The sequence below is a fragment of the Sceloporus occidentalis genome, unplaced genomic scaffold (genome assembly GCF_023333645.1).
Source record: "Sceloporus occidentalis isolate IW3139 unplaced genomic scaffold, rSceOcc1.0.p SCAF_68, whole genome shotgun sequence".
Taxonomy (NCBI): Eukaryota; Metazoa; Chordata; class Lepidosauria; order Squamata; family Phrynosomatidae; genus Sceloporus; species Sceloporus occidentalis.
This window is the reverse complement of record NW_028317048.1, coordinates 130,004-147,398: the sequence shown is the minus strand read 5'-3', so window position 1 is coordinate 147,398 and position 17,395 is coordinate 130,004. Positions and strand designations below refer to the sequence as shown.

The window sequence follows — 17,395 nt, the reverse complement described above, 5'->3', positions numbered from 1 at the left end:
AATAAAGGCGAATGGGAAATATTTATTGTGTTTTTGTTATTGTGGGACTCTAGGGGAACTCCAGAACAGTGGACCTTCAGGAAATACATAGCTATTCCTATTTATTTGACATAATATATTCATTATATTTCATCCATATGAGATAGTTCAATTTGTTGCTAACACTTGGGCAAACTCAAAGACTTGGGGGAGGCAAAGGGGGAAAAATTCTGGACAAAAATGTTAAAGATGCATCTGTAAAGATCGCCCCGTGTAACCTTTCAGACTAATTTGCCTAAACGGTGTTGGCATCAAAAACAGGGAAAAATAAAGTATGAAACTGTGATTTTTAGGTTTTTCTTTTTCAAATATTAAGAAAATTTCACAATCAAAAATAAAAATATATAAATCAGTATGTTCTCCTTAGCTGGTGTTTTATTGTACAATTAAAACCAAGATGGGAAACATATGTAATTCCTTCTTTATAATGTGATATAATGCACATATAAATAATAACTCTGAACGTCATTACATAAGCTCCACAAAAACAATAGTTGAAGAGTTGAATAATTGTATATGTAGTATAGATACAATGAGTTTTGGAGAAATGTATTTAATCTCTCTGGAGCCTACGTGGCATTGCCCACTCCGTTCCATACCCCATCTACTCTCTACCCATATACCTTGACGTTTTTTGTTTGTTTGCTTAATATATTCTCTATGTATGCGCTATCCTTTTTCTATCCACTTACCTTAGAGCTTAGTGCCTTAGAAGACACTACCTTCCTGTTTTCTCGTTCACACTTTAGTACATTTTCTACTCACAGTAACAAAACCCAGATTTTAAGTTCCAATTTTTCTCTCAATTTATTCCGAAAAACAAAACTGACATTCAAAGCAATTATTTCCCTGCAATTCAAATGCAAATTTCCCATACAAGACACGCACATTCATTTTCATTAATCCATTACCACAAAATGATGGTATATTTTAATGACGCTGCCAGGCAGTTGGATATTCGTTTTCAGTAACAAGTGATCGGAATTCCAATTTTTTTATTCAAATGCTGACTGGTTTAGTGCTCTTGCAATTTTCTTGAAACCCGAGAATTACATTTCAAGCCATAACAATTTTATCCTAAACCATAAAAAAAATCTTCAGCCTCTGAGCAAACCTGTTTATAAACATAAAATAGATTTTTAATATTCCCCAAATGGTGCACATTTTCATTTGAAATGTAGTTGTTTTTTTTTTTTCATTTCTACTTTGTTTATCAATGGGCTTGTAATCTAAAATAATGCAGTATTAAAAATGCCTACATCATAGCTGTGGGGTTTATTCATAAAGCCCCAAGTTTCAGGGCTCCAGTTTGGTGTACCGCAAGAACAACTTATATATATAAAAAAAAGCATTCTCCCTAACATCAATTGTAACATCAATGGAGATTCAACTTGGGATCTCAACTCGGAGTTCCCTTAGTGTTTTGCTTTCATTGACAACAAGATGGAACTTGATGGAACTTAAGAAAAAGGTAAGTGAAAAACAGTTGATAAATTCTGCCCTATTCAGCCTAAGAAGAGACCAAGACGTACGGTACTGGCCACCTTGTTTTTGGTTTTGTTGGTTTGCCCTCTGTTTTATTTTACGGAGGGGGTGGTAGATAAGTGAAACAGCCTCCCAGCAAAAGTGGTAGAGGCTAATAAAGTGAGGGTATTAAAGCATGCATGGGATAGGCACATAGCTGTCCTGAATTTAAGAAGAGGCCAAAGACTGATAAAGGTCTTTATATCAAGAAAAACAGGAAAACAGGCAGGCTAGATGGGACGAATGGTTCTTATCCGACGTTCAATTCTATGTTACTATGTATAATCACGGATGCCCCATGCACACACAGGCTGCCGCATATCTTGATTATGTTGATGGCAACTGTTCAAATCTGCCACTCAAACAAACCAGGTTGTAGAGGTCATGTGACCCAGCTAAAATGCATCCACAGGGGATCATAGGTTAAGCCACAAAGAATGAAATCTCTTGGAAATTTTGGCTGGAACGGTAAGTCATCATATCAAGCTGCCACCAAAGGAAAAATATAAGTCTGAGCTGAACGTAAACAAAATATGTCATTATGATTAGAGAAGTTAGCATCGGGGTTGGCAGTAAAATGTTGACGTGCATCTGAAATAGATTAATTTTAAACATTTCATTTTTATTTGAAATCCTGTATTCCTTTATTAAAAAGCATACTGAGTAATATAAAAGGGACAGTGCCCCTTTTGGACCCAAATCACTCTGTCCTCCATCGCTGTTGCTCTTGTCTAAACCTGTATAAAGAAGTGATTTAGACGTCAAATTCTTCTTCTACATCTCTTACTCATTTTCATACACAACTATCAATACACCACAAAGTCACGGAAAAAGCCCGGGCCCCACATCTAACCAGACGACCCCTAAAACAAGTGCCCCTCTTTGACCAGTAGAAACGTTGGAAGACATGTTTCAGCGACCATACCGTATATAAATAGAATTTAGATACTGTCTAAAAAAAGCTCATACTCCAAAAGGATAACTATTTCCAGTGTCATTTGGCTGTGGTCTCTCAGCATAGAATAATGAGCGTGCAGTCACTCCGAGCCATCCATGCCTGCCATGCTGCATGCCTTATGTTGCATGAAAACAGTGACAGGCACCATAATTAAGGCAGTTCTAAAGTATAAGTGGTGCTACAGGATAGCCGTGGCGTGTTATTATGCAGAATTCTTGACAGCTGCATTATTAGTGTACCCCTTATTTACTATAACACGCTCTTCATATTAATTTCACTGTACATTAAATTGATAAAATTACAAAGAGATTTAAAGCATCCCCAGCTGTAAGAAATGTATTATACTTTTTTTTGTGTATGCATGCATCAGCAGCGTCAAGAAGATCGGATAGAGACCTTCATCAGAAGAAGGGGTTAACGTGTTGTTGTTGCTCAATATTTTAAGCATTGCACTTTACAGGTAGTTTCCATGCAGGTTAGCCATAAACTATTGCAAGTTCACATTAACATGTGATATATTTGCTTACTATTAATACTGTACTAAATATAAAGTGACCTGACACTAATAAGACAGTCCACTAAGGTCTGATGAACACTCAGGAATACATATTAATCTCTGGATGGGTTCAAAGTACAGATAATGAATTTCTTCATCGACAACCCTCATGCTGTCTATAAAAGTATCAACATGGTGCAACCCTGCTAAAAATCAGCATTTGTGGGTTTTTTTTACAAATGTTAAATATATTAACATCACAAGCCTGCAAGATTTGTTCCAGTCCTCCCAGTGTTACGAATGCAGACGCAAAATATGTTTAATAGGTTTGCTAGTCTCAGGCAAGTGGACTAGAGGTGTTATAAAAAATACATATACACCAAGTAATATATATCAGTGCATATGTGATATTCACACTGTATGTGGATGGGAAACCACATGATTAAGGCGCTGCTGGCATAGAAGGGAGAGCGCACGAACAGTCCCTTTTTTTTTTTTTTGTGACACTAAATTTAGCAAGTAATATATGACTGCAGCCACGGCTCATACAAACAATTTTAACTGAATATGCCAGGTTAGGAAGGAATTCCAGAATCACACTTTGTCTAAGGTGCTTGGCCTTAGATATTCATATCTATGCAGATGAACTCCTAACATTGGGAATAGCTTGTGCTTGTCTTCACAGTTCAAATTTTTGTTTTTATCGTATGCAGTTCTTGCAGGCCAGCTACTGTACGAAAACGTATCCGAATTAAAACAAATATTATTGAGTATTTTATTTATACAAAAATAATCCAATGAATGGACTGCCAGGATTACAGTGGTTACCTGGGTCTGTTAATTAATACTCTTGAGATTTAAAACATCAAATATGTCTTCTTTGCAACACAGGCACATTTCACTTAAGTCTTTAACCCCTTAATGACAAAGCTGTACGGGCTCAAAATGCATTGTTTTCAATGGCTTTAGGGACCGCCCATTGTCCTTAAGGGGTTAAAAATGCATTGAAATCATATCATTAAATAATTTCTTCAATCAATCCCCTTTTATAGAAATCTGTCAATACTGAGTTTGAAAGGAAATAAAAACCACTCAGGTCCCAAAGCGTTTAATTATCCGGCCTATGGGAGCCGGTGACTACTTTTGCCTGTGCCTACATTGCTTATTCTCAATAAAAAAATCTCATATTCAAAGAATTTCTCAAAGAGTTAATTGGAGAAAACCAATTATTTTTATGTAATGAATGACCTGTGTTTATGATGCATTCGTATTGAACACTGTATATTTTGTTAATTAATAGGGCTCCCAGCACAGTGGTTCTTCTACATCCTTAGCTTCCACCAAAGTGTGCGGTTCCATGGATGAGAATGATGGCCTAGTAGACGGTACGTATAGCATTACATGGGATGTACTGAGCTGCGGATAGGGATATGTAACATGGGAGCCAGGGTTGTGGAGCTGTACTTTTTAATATTGGGGCTTGAGGGAAAGGTTTATTTAAACATTAGGGGCCAGGTGGAAAGAGCCTTTCAGATTTTCTCAAACACATTAAGGGAGCGGGTGAACTTTTTAACATGGGGGCCATCTTAGGAGGGTAACATGATAGGCCATGATTGGAGCAAGGGCTTGAGCACAAGCTGATTCTGGACCCAAAAATGTTTGATGGCATCCCGGGCTACATACCATTATATATTATATATATTATATACCATTACATAGTCATTATATCGTAACTGTCCTACTTTGCCTGTGTGTTGAATAGAAAGGGGTTCATGTTCATAGTGCTTATAAACTAAAAAAAAAAATTACTACAAACTAGGACATTTTTTTGCATTTAAGTAACTACAGAAATAAATATGAGTATAAAATAGATTAAAAACACAAAATAATAAACGGATAAAGCAAAATATCCTAATCCTTAAAATACATTTTCTAATACATTTATTTCATTGTGTTTTTTCCCATATATACCCATTTATTAGTCTGTAAATTTATGCTATTTACAGTAATAGTTGGCAATAAATGAGTACTAGAAAAGTACCAATCATGTAATCGCACAGTTTAGGAAGTAATCAAGCAACCAATGAATGACTACAATTATGGAAAATTAATAGGTGAATGAAGAAGGCAGGGTATTGAACAGAATCTATTCAGACTAATAAAAAAGGTTAGCCGTGTAATAAGGTCCTTAGAAGAGACAGTGCAAAACATGGTAGATTAGGCATAAATCTTTTATAAATATCATGATTATTGTGTTTCTTGAAACATCATTGAATAACATGAATCTTGTTGAATCTCTGGCTGTACATTCTGTATGTTAAGTATCAGCCACAAAGCAACCAGACAGGCATATAAGTCTATTTCTGAAAGGGATAGTTGACAGGAGAGTTGGGGTTTCAATCGGTAGTCATTATGAAGGTTTTGAATTATTTGGTGTACACGATGAGCTCGGCCCCTCTTGCTGGATTATTATAGAAGATCCGTCAAGCTTTTCCTGCAGCAGAAGCTTACTGAGGTTGGACCTTCACAATATATAGTGAAATCAAGGAGTTGAAATCCCCAACTCTCTTGCAAACTCTCCTGACAACTCTTCCTTTAGTGAATAAACCCCCAAGTACCAATACCTGGTTTCTATGACAAGGTTTGTGGAACTAAATTGTTGCCTTTGGAGCCCTTTTTGAATTGTCCAACATAAATTCAAAGCTCAAAGTCTTGCTGCCATCTAGTGGCCATTTACATGTCTACACAAGGTTTAAAACCCCAAATACATAAACAACTGTACAACTTTTAACAAAATAAATCTGAATGCACCATGCTTTCTTCCCATTGCTAATTTGTTTAGCTTTATTGGAAACTTTTGTAAATTTATTGTCAAGAATAGATTTCATCTCTTTAAGTGTTCTGATTTGTAAATTTTTTATTAAGTTACATTAATGTACATGAATATTCATTTATTTAAACTAGAAATGTGTCTGTAGTTGATATATTCAGTAATTCAACTGGTAAAACGAGTGAAGAAAATCAGAATGTACTATAATATTACTACATATTAGCAATATGAGTTTGGTTTGGCTGCCCAGTGCAGAATGCATTAACTCCTCATACATTTCCTTGAATCTTTCAGATATTTTAGATGAAGGATTTCAAGTTCCAGTCTCTATTGCAGAACGATATAAAGTAGGACGGACCATAGGAGATGGAAATTTTGCCATTGTCAAAGAATGTATAGAAAGGTTGGTCGATTTTCTTTTTGCAGCTCAATTTACTTTTATTAGACTCCATTTGCATCTATTGTAATTATTATTATACAGATAATGCACTACTGTTACAGATGGGTCATAGGTCAGACTTGATGGACTGGATGCTTTGTATCTGCTATCAAAATGTATGTTTCTATAAGGTGCACACTTGATCTGGTGTATGTTCTGCTAAGCAGTTTGGTTACTCTTTCTGCAAGACACCACGTCTTATCTCTTATGCACCCGTTTGAAATCGTCTAATGTGAGGACTGCTTGTTTTTACTGAATAATTTATAGGCTGTGCTACTAATGGATGACCCCCCCCCCCATTTTTTTAAATAACATATACTTATTGACCATAGTCTATTCGTGAAGCACAGCGACAGCTCCTAGGAATTCTACTTATGGTATAACTGATAAATATGTAAGACAATAACAACTATCCACCTGTGATCATCACATACAAAACCGCAATCAATGCACCAATGGAGGGTCGGCCATTTTCAGGCAAATAGCTCATTAATATAGTGGCCCAATATATACTTAACACACAATATCGAGCCCTGTGCATCATGCATTTCCCAAAGAAAACTGTATGGAGCATCAGACCAGCAGTAAGTTTAAATCTTCCTTACAAAGCGAGCAATAAATGTCATTGGTGAGCGGTCTAAGTGCAAAGGTACAATGTCCCCTTTTTCATTGAAATAACCCAGCTTTCTACTTGGTGTTCCAATGCAAACTCTATGTCATGTCATTAAATGTTTTAGGACTGAACTGCTCATTGTACAGAGAATAAAAGGGACCTTTAGCAAGCTTTAGGAAGTACAATTGTTAAACAATCTCTGTACTTAAAAAGTGACAGCTTTGTGGCCAAGACCTTAAAGTATCTTTTCCACTATAACCCTAAATTCCATCATTTCCCGTTAACACGGATGACATTTACCGCCTACGCAATGATTGGGTCTTTCATGGTCTTTGCGTTAAAGAATGTACAGAAACACAGGTAGCAGGATTGCTATGCAGTCTTTATAAGCGTTAAATAAAAACCTTCTAAATAAAGACATTGTTAACCTTGATAGATAGAGAAATTACTGGTGCCATTTAAGTAAGTTTCCTGCTGGGATTGCTTAAGTGTAATTAGTAATTTTCCTTAATTACAGCCTATATGGAATGGGGCTGTGTTAATTTACGTAACTGACCCAGTTATTTTCACTTGATAACCATTCCAAATTAATGATAAGGCTGTGATTGGTAAAATGGGGTCTGCTTCATGGTTCAAATATTAAATTATTAATTGCATATTTGACAGTAGATTGACAGCCTGGAACTCGGTAATGCTGCTGCCCAAAATACATTAACCATGAAGCACTGTCTAATACGTCAATACAGACATGGTTTGTAGAATATAAAGAGAATATAAAAGCACATCGCATAAGGCAGCAATGCTTTAATATGCAATAGACATCATCACTTAATCAGTCGTTGGTCTGGTCTTAGATGTAAGATAACTATATGCCTATTCCATTGATGTTTAAATTCCCTCACTGCATTAACCTCTACCACTTCTGCTGTTCCACTTACTCACCTTCTCTGTAAAGTATAATTTACGTACATTACATATAATTGCCCATTGCTTGCCATTACTTCCAGAACATACCAGAACGTATAATCCTACAGAATACTAGAGATTTTTAGGTTTTTTGTATGAGATGTTAGATTTTTTGTATGAGATGTTAGGTTTTTTGTATGAGATGTTAGATTTTTTTGTATGAGATGTTAGGTTTTTTGTATGAGATGTTAGATTTTTTTGTATGAGATGTTAGATTTTTTGTATGAGATGTTAGATTTTGTGAATGAAATATCCGATTTTTTGTTTGAGATGTTAGATTTTTTTGTATGAGATGTTAGATTTTTTGTATGAGATGTTAGGTTTTTTTGTATGAGATGTTAGTTTTTTTGTATGAGATGTTAGATTTTTTTGTATGAGATGTTAAATTTTTTGCATGAGATGTTAGGTTTTTTGTATGAGATGTTAGATTTTTTTGTATGAGATGTTAGATTTTTTGTATGAGATGTTAGATTTTGTGAATGAAATATCCGATTTTTTGTTTGAGATGTTAGATTTTTTTGTATGAGATGTTAGATTTTTTGTATGAGATGTTAGATTTTGTGAATGAAATATCCGATTTTTTGTTTGAGATGTTAGATTTTTTTGTATGAGATGTTAGATTTTTTGTATGAGATGTTAGGTTTTTTTGTATGAGATGTTAGTTTTTTTGTATGAGATGTTAGATTTTTTTGTATGAGATGTTACATTTTTTGCATGAGATGTTAGGTTTTTTGTATGAGATGTTAGATTTTTTTGTATGAGATGTTAGATTTTTTGTATGAGATGTTAGATTTTGTGAATGAAATATCCGATTTTTTGTTTGAGATGTTAGATTTTTTTGTATGAGATGTTAGATTTTTTGTATGAGATGTTAGGTTTTTTTGTATGAGATGTTAGTTTTTTTGTATGAGATGTTAGATTTTTTGTATGAGATGTTAGGTTTTTTGTATGAGATGTTAGGTTTTTTGTATGAGATGTTAGATTTTTTTGTATGAGATATTTACATAAAAATGTATACGTTAAGAGAAAGTATCAATTTTTTTTATTGGTCTGTAATTTGTGACATCACTATGCATCTCCATATGCAAATTAGTTATTCTGCATCACAGTAGTATATGGTGCCCAATGATGATGATGTCATCAAAGGAGACCAAAAAAATTCGAGCAAATATTACACTATATTACAGTATAAATTGATATTCAGAACCTTTAACTGATCTTTGCAATTGGGTTTTAATAAATTGCACGCATTTCTTTTGTATTACTTTTTTAAACTTGCACACAAACCCATTAATCCTTTAGAATTGTCAACTGAATCCCAGTATCTACAAGCTAAAGAAGTTCAAAGATTCCCCTGCTGTAAAGGGAAGATTCGATTTGATAAGATGTAGCACAATGATACTGTATAGTATACAAAATAGCAATGCCTTTATCTGTCCCTTCTCTATATAAAAATACAAATGTTCTATAAAACTTATATGAATGATTAGATTGTGGCAGGCAGTGGGTAGGATGCATTATCCAACAAAACTGTGAATATATGCATTAGCTTATACTGGTGATATTACACCAAAGCCGGAACAGCAGAACAATCTCCACTAAAAACAAATATAATATGCTTAGTTGGGTCGCACATCCTAAAAAAATATCCCCTTGAGCTATCGCTGCATAAATCAACTATACAGGACAGGAAATTACGGGAGAAATATTGGAAATATATTATAAATCAAAATGAATAAATAAAACTGCAACACTTATAAATTCTGGATATTTTTACAAGAAGATATATTTTATCCTGTACAGCATTATAGTAAGCCATTCAAAATAGGTTTAGGTTATATATGGTGGCCAAGCTCTCTCCTTCTCTAATTCGATATACTGTAAGATTATTTTTTATTATTCTCCGAAACGTATCTCAACGTTAACTTATTTTTGATAGAATTCTGTACACAGAAAGATGGTTAACGTGGTTGTATTATTTATTTAGTTCTCAGTCACATGGCACTATGGTGAATTACATTTGGTTTTCCTTGTCATACTGTTTAGGTCGACTGGGAGAGAATATGCGCTGAAAATCATTAATAAAGGAAAATGTAGGGGAAAGGTACGTTTGTGAATATATTGTTTTATTCTTGCATTTGTCACATCATTTACAGACTAAACCGATTCTATACAATGGACTCGTACGGACCTTTTGATGGATTATTTATCCTGTTTTCACCTCTGTGATTGGGTACGATTATAATTTCTTAAGTCAAAAGGAAAAATAAATGTCAAGATAAGAGACAAAATAGGGTATAAAGGGTATAGCTGATCGTGGCCTAATGACGATAGGAATAATTGTGCAACCATACCAGAATTCTGTCCTATATTTTGGTTCAATGCCCAACATTGTGGCTTCCGTTGTCCTCCTACCCAACATCCCAGCTGCAGCAAACTTCCTCATATCAGCATAGCAATGGCTGTCTCTTGTCAAGCAAGACTTTATCTGGCCTCTTTGCCCTTGTACAGCTGGTTTTCCACCTTGCCTGTCCATCAGTCTGGCTATAACAGATCAGATTAAATTCTTCTAATTGTTTATTAGCCGGCTCTCATACATCATTCTAGGTGTATCTCCCCTTCTAACAATCAATGTCTGGCCATGCAACCTCCACCATCAGTATATATTATTCCTTTTCATTAGTACAAACACTGAGATTCTATACTCCTGTACAACATCTGGTATTGCTTTGTAATCTGCATCTGTACATGGAATCTATATACAGTATGTATGTATATATATATATATATATTGCAGATTATAACTTTGTTTGGAATATGGTACTGGGCGAAACCTGGCATTCAATAAACATATTTCTGAAGAACATTGTGTATAGTATCTCATATCGGAATTACTAAAAAAGCTGTGTGTTCTCATGAGGAAGTTCGATGCTTTCATAAAGGCTGAGTTAGTTCAGCAAGAATAGGCGATTGCATTATCTTCCTTCAGCTTGAAAAAGATTGTTTCCAAAGTCAGTAGGAGTCAGGAGAGTGGAAATGTATTTAACATGAAATAGAGACTCAAATTTTACTGACAAATAGAATAGAAACACTTTTAATTCTTACATGTAGCAGGACCTGAAAGTTAATTAAGAAAATAAATAATTCTCAAACTTTGACCCAGAGTCTCGGGTTTTTGACCACACAGAATGTATAACGCCAAGCTCACATTGTCATTTTTTCATGCATCATCTAGTTTGCACACTGAGTTGATGATGTTCATTTGTTTAAAATGGTAATTTTTATACCGATACATGATAATTAAAACACGTCTACTGGAATCCAGGTGACTCCATTGATTGAATTATTTTCAAGCAAGTCAATGTTACCATGTTAATTGGTTTTAGAACCAAGTTAATTACTACAAGAAGTAATCTTGCAACGTAAGTTTCCATATCTTGAGGAGTCAACAGAAAGATCAATGTATTTCTTCACCATTGATGTGTTAGCCGTGGTGCAGTTAATGGATCAGCACAATGCCTTTTTAAGAAAAAAACTGCTATTATTAAGTTCACTCTACTGGAAAAAAAACTGCTTATCCATGGCGTGCCCCATCATTATGTTTTACTCTCTGGAAAATATTGCACAGGGTATAAATGCATATAGGCATCACAAACTTGGAATTATTGCTGGTGAAGCAGATGTATTGTAGCATGTAGTGCAGGGGCGTCCAACGTGCGGCCCTCCAGCTGCTGCAGGACTACATCTCCCATAATGCTCTTTCAGCTAAGGGGCAGGCTGAGGAGTATGGGAAATGTAGTCCTGCAGCAGCTGGAGGGCCGCACGTTGGACACTCCTGATGTATTGTAACATTAATATATCGCTTATGTTATATATGTTATATGTTATATATCTGCTCTTTAACAGGAACATATGATCCAGAATGAAGTTTCTATTCTGAGGAGGGTGAAACACCCTAATATTGTTCTGCTGATTGAAGAGATGGACATGCCAACTGAATTGTACCTTGTGATGGAACTTGTCAAGGTGGGTTTTCTACCGACATGGTAGAGAGGCAGAGATTATTTACTTCTATCACACAATCAGTGCTTTTTATGTGACATCAAATGTTTCTCCTACTTTTCATGTTAAAAAAAGGAGAAACATTGGTGCTGTTTCCCCACCAGGTGGAATCTAATTAGTTTGATACCGATACAGATAAACAGCATTCCTTTTGGGGGCACTTTAGATTTTATATCCTTGATCTAGAGTCTGAGAGCACTAATTACGGAGGGCATGCACAGGCAAAGTATCTTTTTCAAGCATATCAGTATCTAGAAATGCTTCAACGGGAATATTATCTTATCACAACCAATACCAAGGTTCTCCGGATAAAATACTGAGCACCGCTTGTCTACAACAGCAGGGTTTATTCACTAAACACTGAGTTGTGGGTGAAATTTGATTCCATTGCATTAACTGTGCATTCTAAAAGGTTGCATATTTGTAAGTTAATATTTCCTCTTCACTATCATCAGACCAAATTGGGGGCTAACAGATGCCACCTAGTGGACAGATAAATGGTTAACATGCAAGTCATTTCCATTATCCGAACAGCTGGTACGACTCATATAGGCTTCAGAAGCTGGTACCTGATACATGTATGCAACAGGCTATTTTTGTCTTCCAGATCCAAGGATATATTCAATAAATCCTTTAATGTTTGAGTCTCTAAGCCATAGGTAGTCAACTTCTCAGGGATTCTTAGGCTGGTTCTCTAACTGTATGAATACCAGAGTAATGCACATCAGTTAGGATGACCACATCGGCCATAATTTCCAGGACAGATATACATTTTACACATTACTGATCAGCACATGTAAAGTGCTGCCATGCAGTATGCGGCATGTGTAACTGATTACCTTTTGTTACCGGTCACATGCAAATGTCTATGTATCCAGGGATGTAACAATCATAGTCGCAGGTTGCCACTCTACCTGCACCCACTTGTCTGCCCCTTTAAAATGCTAGATGTGGGTAATACCTGCAGCTAGCGGCACAGAGAGTACAGAAATCATCCGATTGGAGGATCTTTTCTACTCTCTCGTTCCACACTGTGTCTGATTGATCCAGGGGAGGGAAGCGACATCACATCTACTTCCTGCATGCTGCAAGTATGCACACAGCATGGAAGAAGAAAGACCACTTCTGCAGGTAAGTAGTGTAAGCAAGGGCACAGGCAGGCTGTTTGAGGACAAAAATGGCACAGGCAGGCTGTTTGCGGCAAAGACAAGATGTTTGGGGATGAAGATGGCACAGACAAGCTGCCTGGGGGCACTGACAAGAGGTTTGCAGACAAAGATGACACAGACAAGCGGTTTGGGGCAAAGATGGCACAGGCAAGTGGTTTGGGGACACAGGTGGCACGGACAAACTGTTTTATATGCAGGCAAGCTGTTTGGGGCAACAGATAAGCTGTCACAGATAAACTGCTTGGGCAAAAATAGCACAGGCAAGCTGTTTGGGGACAAATATGACACTGATAGGCTGTTTGAGGGAAAAGGTGGCACTGTGAGACATGTTTCTTGGTTAAGTAGGGGTGCCCCTGTGGTTCTTAGTTACCACCTTGTATGTAGAAACAATTTGGCTGATGTGGTCAGCTCAAAAACATTACATCATTTTGCAATTTGCTTCTTAAAGGTTATGCCAGTATTGTTGAAATAATAGGGTCACCAGATGGCTGCTATAAGTGTGGACAGTTATGGGAGCATAAATATTGCTACATGTGAAGCAGCGCTGATTTAATTCAGCCCTAAAGTTTACATATTTGTTCCATGTTTACTGGAAACTATTTTATACACATTGAACAATTTTTTATGGAAGTTTTATCCCTAAACAGAATCTGTAGTTGACTGGGATTATGCCCATGCCAGTTGTATCCACAGGGATACATATAAGACAATGTAGCAGCTTGTAGCTTCTTCTAATAAAGTACCCAGTTGCTAAAGCTGGAAATAGTACATCATTAAAATACCTTTCAGAAAAGCTAATGATTACAGTTTTAAACGCACTGTAACTTTAGAAGAAATGCCTTAACATAAAGGAAAAGGCTGTTCACCACATGTGGAAGCCAATTAGTCTTAAGTAGCATTGAAAGTACTCCTTAAAGGAACATTTGCACAAGTTTAAATATCAAAACATATGCTACAAACAGGATGATTTTGGTATGTATAGTTTTAAGAAGGAGGCTAAATGCTTATCCTCTGGCCAGATAGTGCTGACCAAGACCCCAAGATCCTCCAGGTCGTCACCCCAAACTTGATACCCCTTCTAAGGCATTCACTCTTTTTGCCCTGAGTCTTACCATGGCCTCGTATTTATATACACTATTTGTTGATTCATTTTGTTTTGATGCATTTTTGGTTTTTGCATCCAAAAAAAGGCCTCCTGGAATCCAGAGGACCAGCATCTCAGCCCTCAATACATATCTCAGGGAATACATATGTACATAAAACAATAAGCAGTCCTTTTTGTGTTTTTTCTACTTGCTTGTATGGGGAAAAATCTGTAATAAGTCAGGGAAATGTATTTGTATCCACAATGCATTAATTAGGTACAGCTGCCGATGGTGGCAGTCTACTTGTCTAATTTTTCACAGTCTAAGCATCTCATTTGTTTTGTATGGTATTTCAACCTTCAAGGATCTCTTGGGCTGAAATTTACAACTCGGGTTGTTGGTTCGCTCGCGCAGGGGAAATTTGCCTCACATTGTGTTTCTGGATTGCCCTTGGGGCAGAATCAGATTGATATGATGATGGAGATTTTACATCTGTAATGGCACAAAAGGCCTAACGCTTGAGATGCTCCCAAGCGGGGACACACCGTAGGACAGGCTATAAGCAGTTGTACCTTCTTGGTGAGCATCTCAAATTTGTTTTGTATAGTATTTCAAGGACTGAAAGCATGAGCTTTAGGTAGGACTTTTATCTTAAACGCAAAAAAGCAAGTATAAAAAGAATGTCTTAAGATGTGCATAGAAATGTTTATTTACGTATATATTTATTTGTGTTTGCCGTCACACCAAACCGTCAGGCTTATGTATTTTTAATATTGATAACTTACTTTGAATTTTTTTTAATTATTTACTTCTTGCGTAGGGTGGAGATCTCTTTGATGCTATCACCTCTACTAACAAGTACACCGAGCGGGACGCCAATGGAATGCTGTATAACCTAATGAGCGCCATTAAATATCTGCACAGCTTGAATATCGTCCACAGAGATATTAAACCAGAGAATCTGTTGGTAAGTATGTTCATCCAACCATGCCAACCATCAGAAATGTGTGAATCTGCAGCCCATCGTGTCTACATTTATTTTGATGTGTGGAAATGAGTATAACGAGTGAGTGATTTTTTTACAAGAAACTGTGTCCTTGTAAATAGAATATGGGGCACTTGTCTATAAGCAACTACCCTGTGTGCTAATGCTGCAGTGCATTAGTATTATTACCTTTAATTCTATTTGCACCCTTGTCTACCATCTGTATAACTTATAACTTGGTAGGCTACCAAGAGCTCTCACCCTTCCAGAGGATTGGCTTTGTGAAGGGGCGGGGCTAGCTGCATGTAGGAGTGGAGCTGTTAGTTAGTCGGTGGTGGGGGTGAGTGGGCGTGGCCAAACACCACTCGCCTGTCAAGAAGAAGAAACTGACCTAGAGACTCGGGAAAGCAAGGCACCACCAGGAGACTCCAGGTCAAACCTGAACCCTAGTGAGGGTACAAAGCTACTTAGATGGAAAATTGGCTGTAATATGAGGACAAGGTATGTTTTAATGATATATATAGTTCCTAGTAGGCTATATGGCAGGGCTGTAGCAGTCATATGTCAGTATACATTAACATGGTTAGGTGGAATATGAAGAGAACTCTGTAAGGAGCTTGGGTTTACAAGGTCTTAGGCAATCTTTCAATTTTGATGTCTACAGCCTGCAGCATGCTATAATGCCAAAAGAAATGGCTAGGATAAAAATGACCCACTGAGAATGTAATAATATTGTTTCTGGAAGATTAATTTTAAAATTTATAATAAACAAAAAGAACTGATAGTCAGAAATGAGGTTTAGGTGTGCGTGTAGAGTAAAAATAACACTCTTAGATGAAGGATAAATTATTGGCAATGATGCCTTAAACGTAAACATTCAGTAAATGATTCCGTAAACATCTGAAGTACATTGTCTCTGTAAATAAATTCCCACTATAATTATTTTGTCGTACATACCTAGGTAAATGTAGATAGAAACTGAACACAACATCTATAATTTTTATCTTGGGATACAACTTTGTGCATAAATTCAAAAATTGGTACATTTATATAATAATTGGCAGCAGGGCAGAGGATGGTGGATCTTGCCCTGTGCCAAAATGCAGAAATGGGTTCCAGAAATGGTCAGTGGCCAAGACAAGCACGTCATGTGTTCCTGATGCTTGCTTTAACAGCAGAAAGATAATTTACCCATGGCTCATATTTATGGACCAAAAGTGGCATGCGCTACCTAACAGAATTAAGACATATGTGGCAAACTTTGTATGGGAATATATTCCAGCAGAATTATATCTCCCCATCCATTATACACATTGGAGTTCTTTAACCTCCACTAAATTACATTTGTCAAAGTTCCCAGCAGTCCTGGTTCTTGCGGGACGGTCCCAGTTTTTGGGCACTGTCCTGCTTTTGCAGGCAGTTGGGGATCAATTGCCAGTTGGGGAGATCCTCTGTAAAATAGAGGTCTATGCTGTTGCATGAATAGTAAGATATCAATAACCAAGCTGAACCCTGATAACCTGCTTTCCATGCTTTCATTCAGTTTGTTACATAAAATAAATAATTCTTAGGAACACAAGAGAATTAAGACTACTGTTATACACACATACATAAGTAACATAGATGCACTAATGAGGTTCAAATATAAATTTAATTACTGAACAAAATTATTTTACTAATCCTTTCAACTTTGAAAGATACAGATATTATGTTTATCCGGCAACTGCTGAAGAAATTGAAGTAACCTGTTATTAATCTGGTATCCTTTTAAATGGATCATAACTCATAGGGCAATTAACTAATTTGCAAATAACATTTGTGTTATTTTGTGGCTGCACTGTACATATAATAACATATAATAACATTCTAATGGAAATCCATTGGAAACATGATTTTATTCACCCGCAATGGGAGTTTAATGATTAGCTCTAATTATTTTTTTGTGTGGTTCTTTTGTTACACTGGAATTTTTTCCTTAAAAAGTGTGCAGCAAAAAAGTATCAGATTCATCAGATTAAGTTTTAGCGCTGCACGTTCCTTGTATAGTAGAATCAGCAGGTTTAAATTAGGGCATCTCTGTGAAACTGCAGTTTTAAAAACCATCGGTTGTGTTTAATAATGTGGTATTTTTATGGTATTTAATAAGCTCCGGAGAGTGATTTTTTTGGCAACTACCATCTGTGAAGCCTGTTAGTAAATCTTATACAGCATTCACAGTGTGTCTGGTAA

At 36.3% G+C, this 17,395-nt stretch overlaps 1 protein-coding gene across 2 annotated transcripts in view; it reads left to right on the top strand.

The window, feature by feature from the left end:
- Nucleotides 1–17,395, top strand: part of LOC149286464 (serine/threonine-protein kinase DCLK1-like) — a 132,737-nt gene that overhangs the window by 88,093 nt on the left and 27,249 nt on the right. For both annotated transcript variants that reach the window (XM_089493877.1, XM_089493878.1), the window contains exons 6-10: nt 4,318–4,402; nt 6,142–6,250; nt 9,912–9,969; nt 11,772–11,891; nt 15,002–15,148. In XM_089493877.1, the coding sequence (XP_089350003.1) occupies nt 4,318–4,402; nt 6,142–6,250; nt 9,912–9,969; nt 11,772–11,891; nt 15,002–15,148 (519 nt within the window). The remainder of the gene's footprint in view (nt 1–4,317; nt 4,403–6,141; nt 6,251–9,911; nt 9,970–11,771; nt 11,892–15,001; nt 15,149–17,395) is intronic.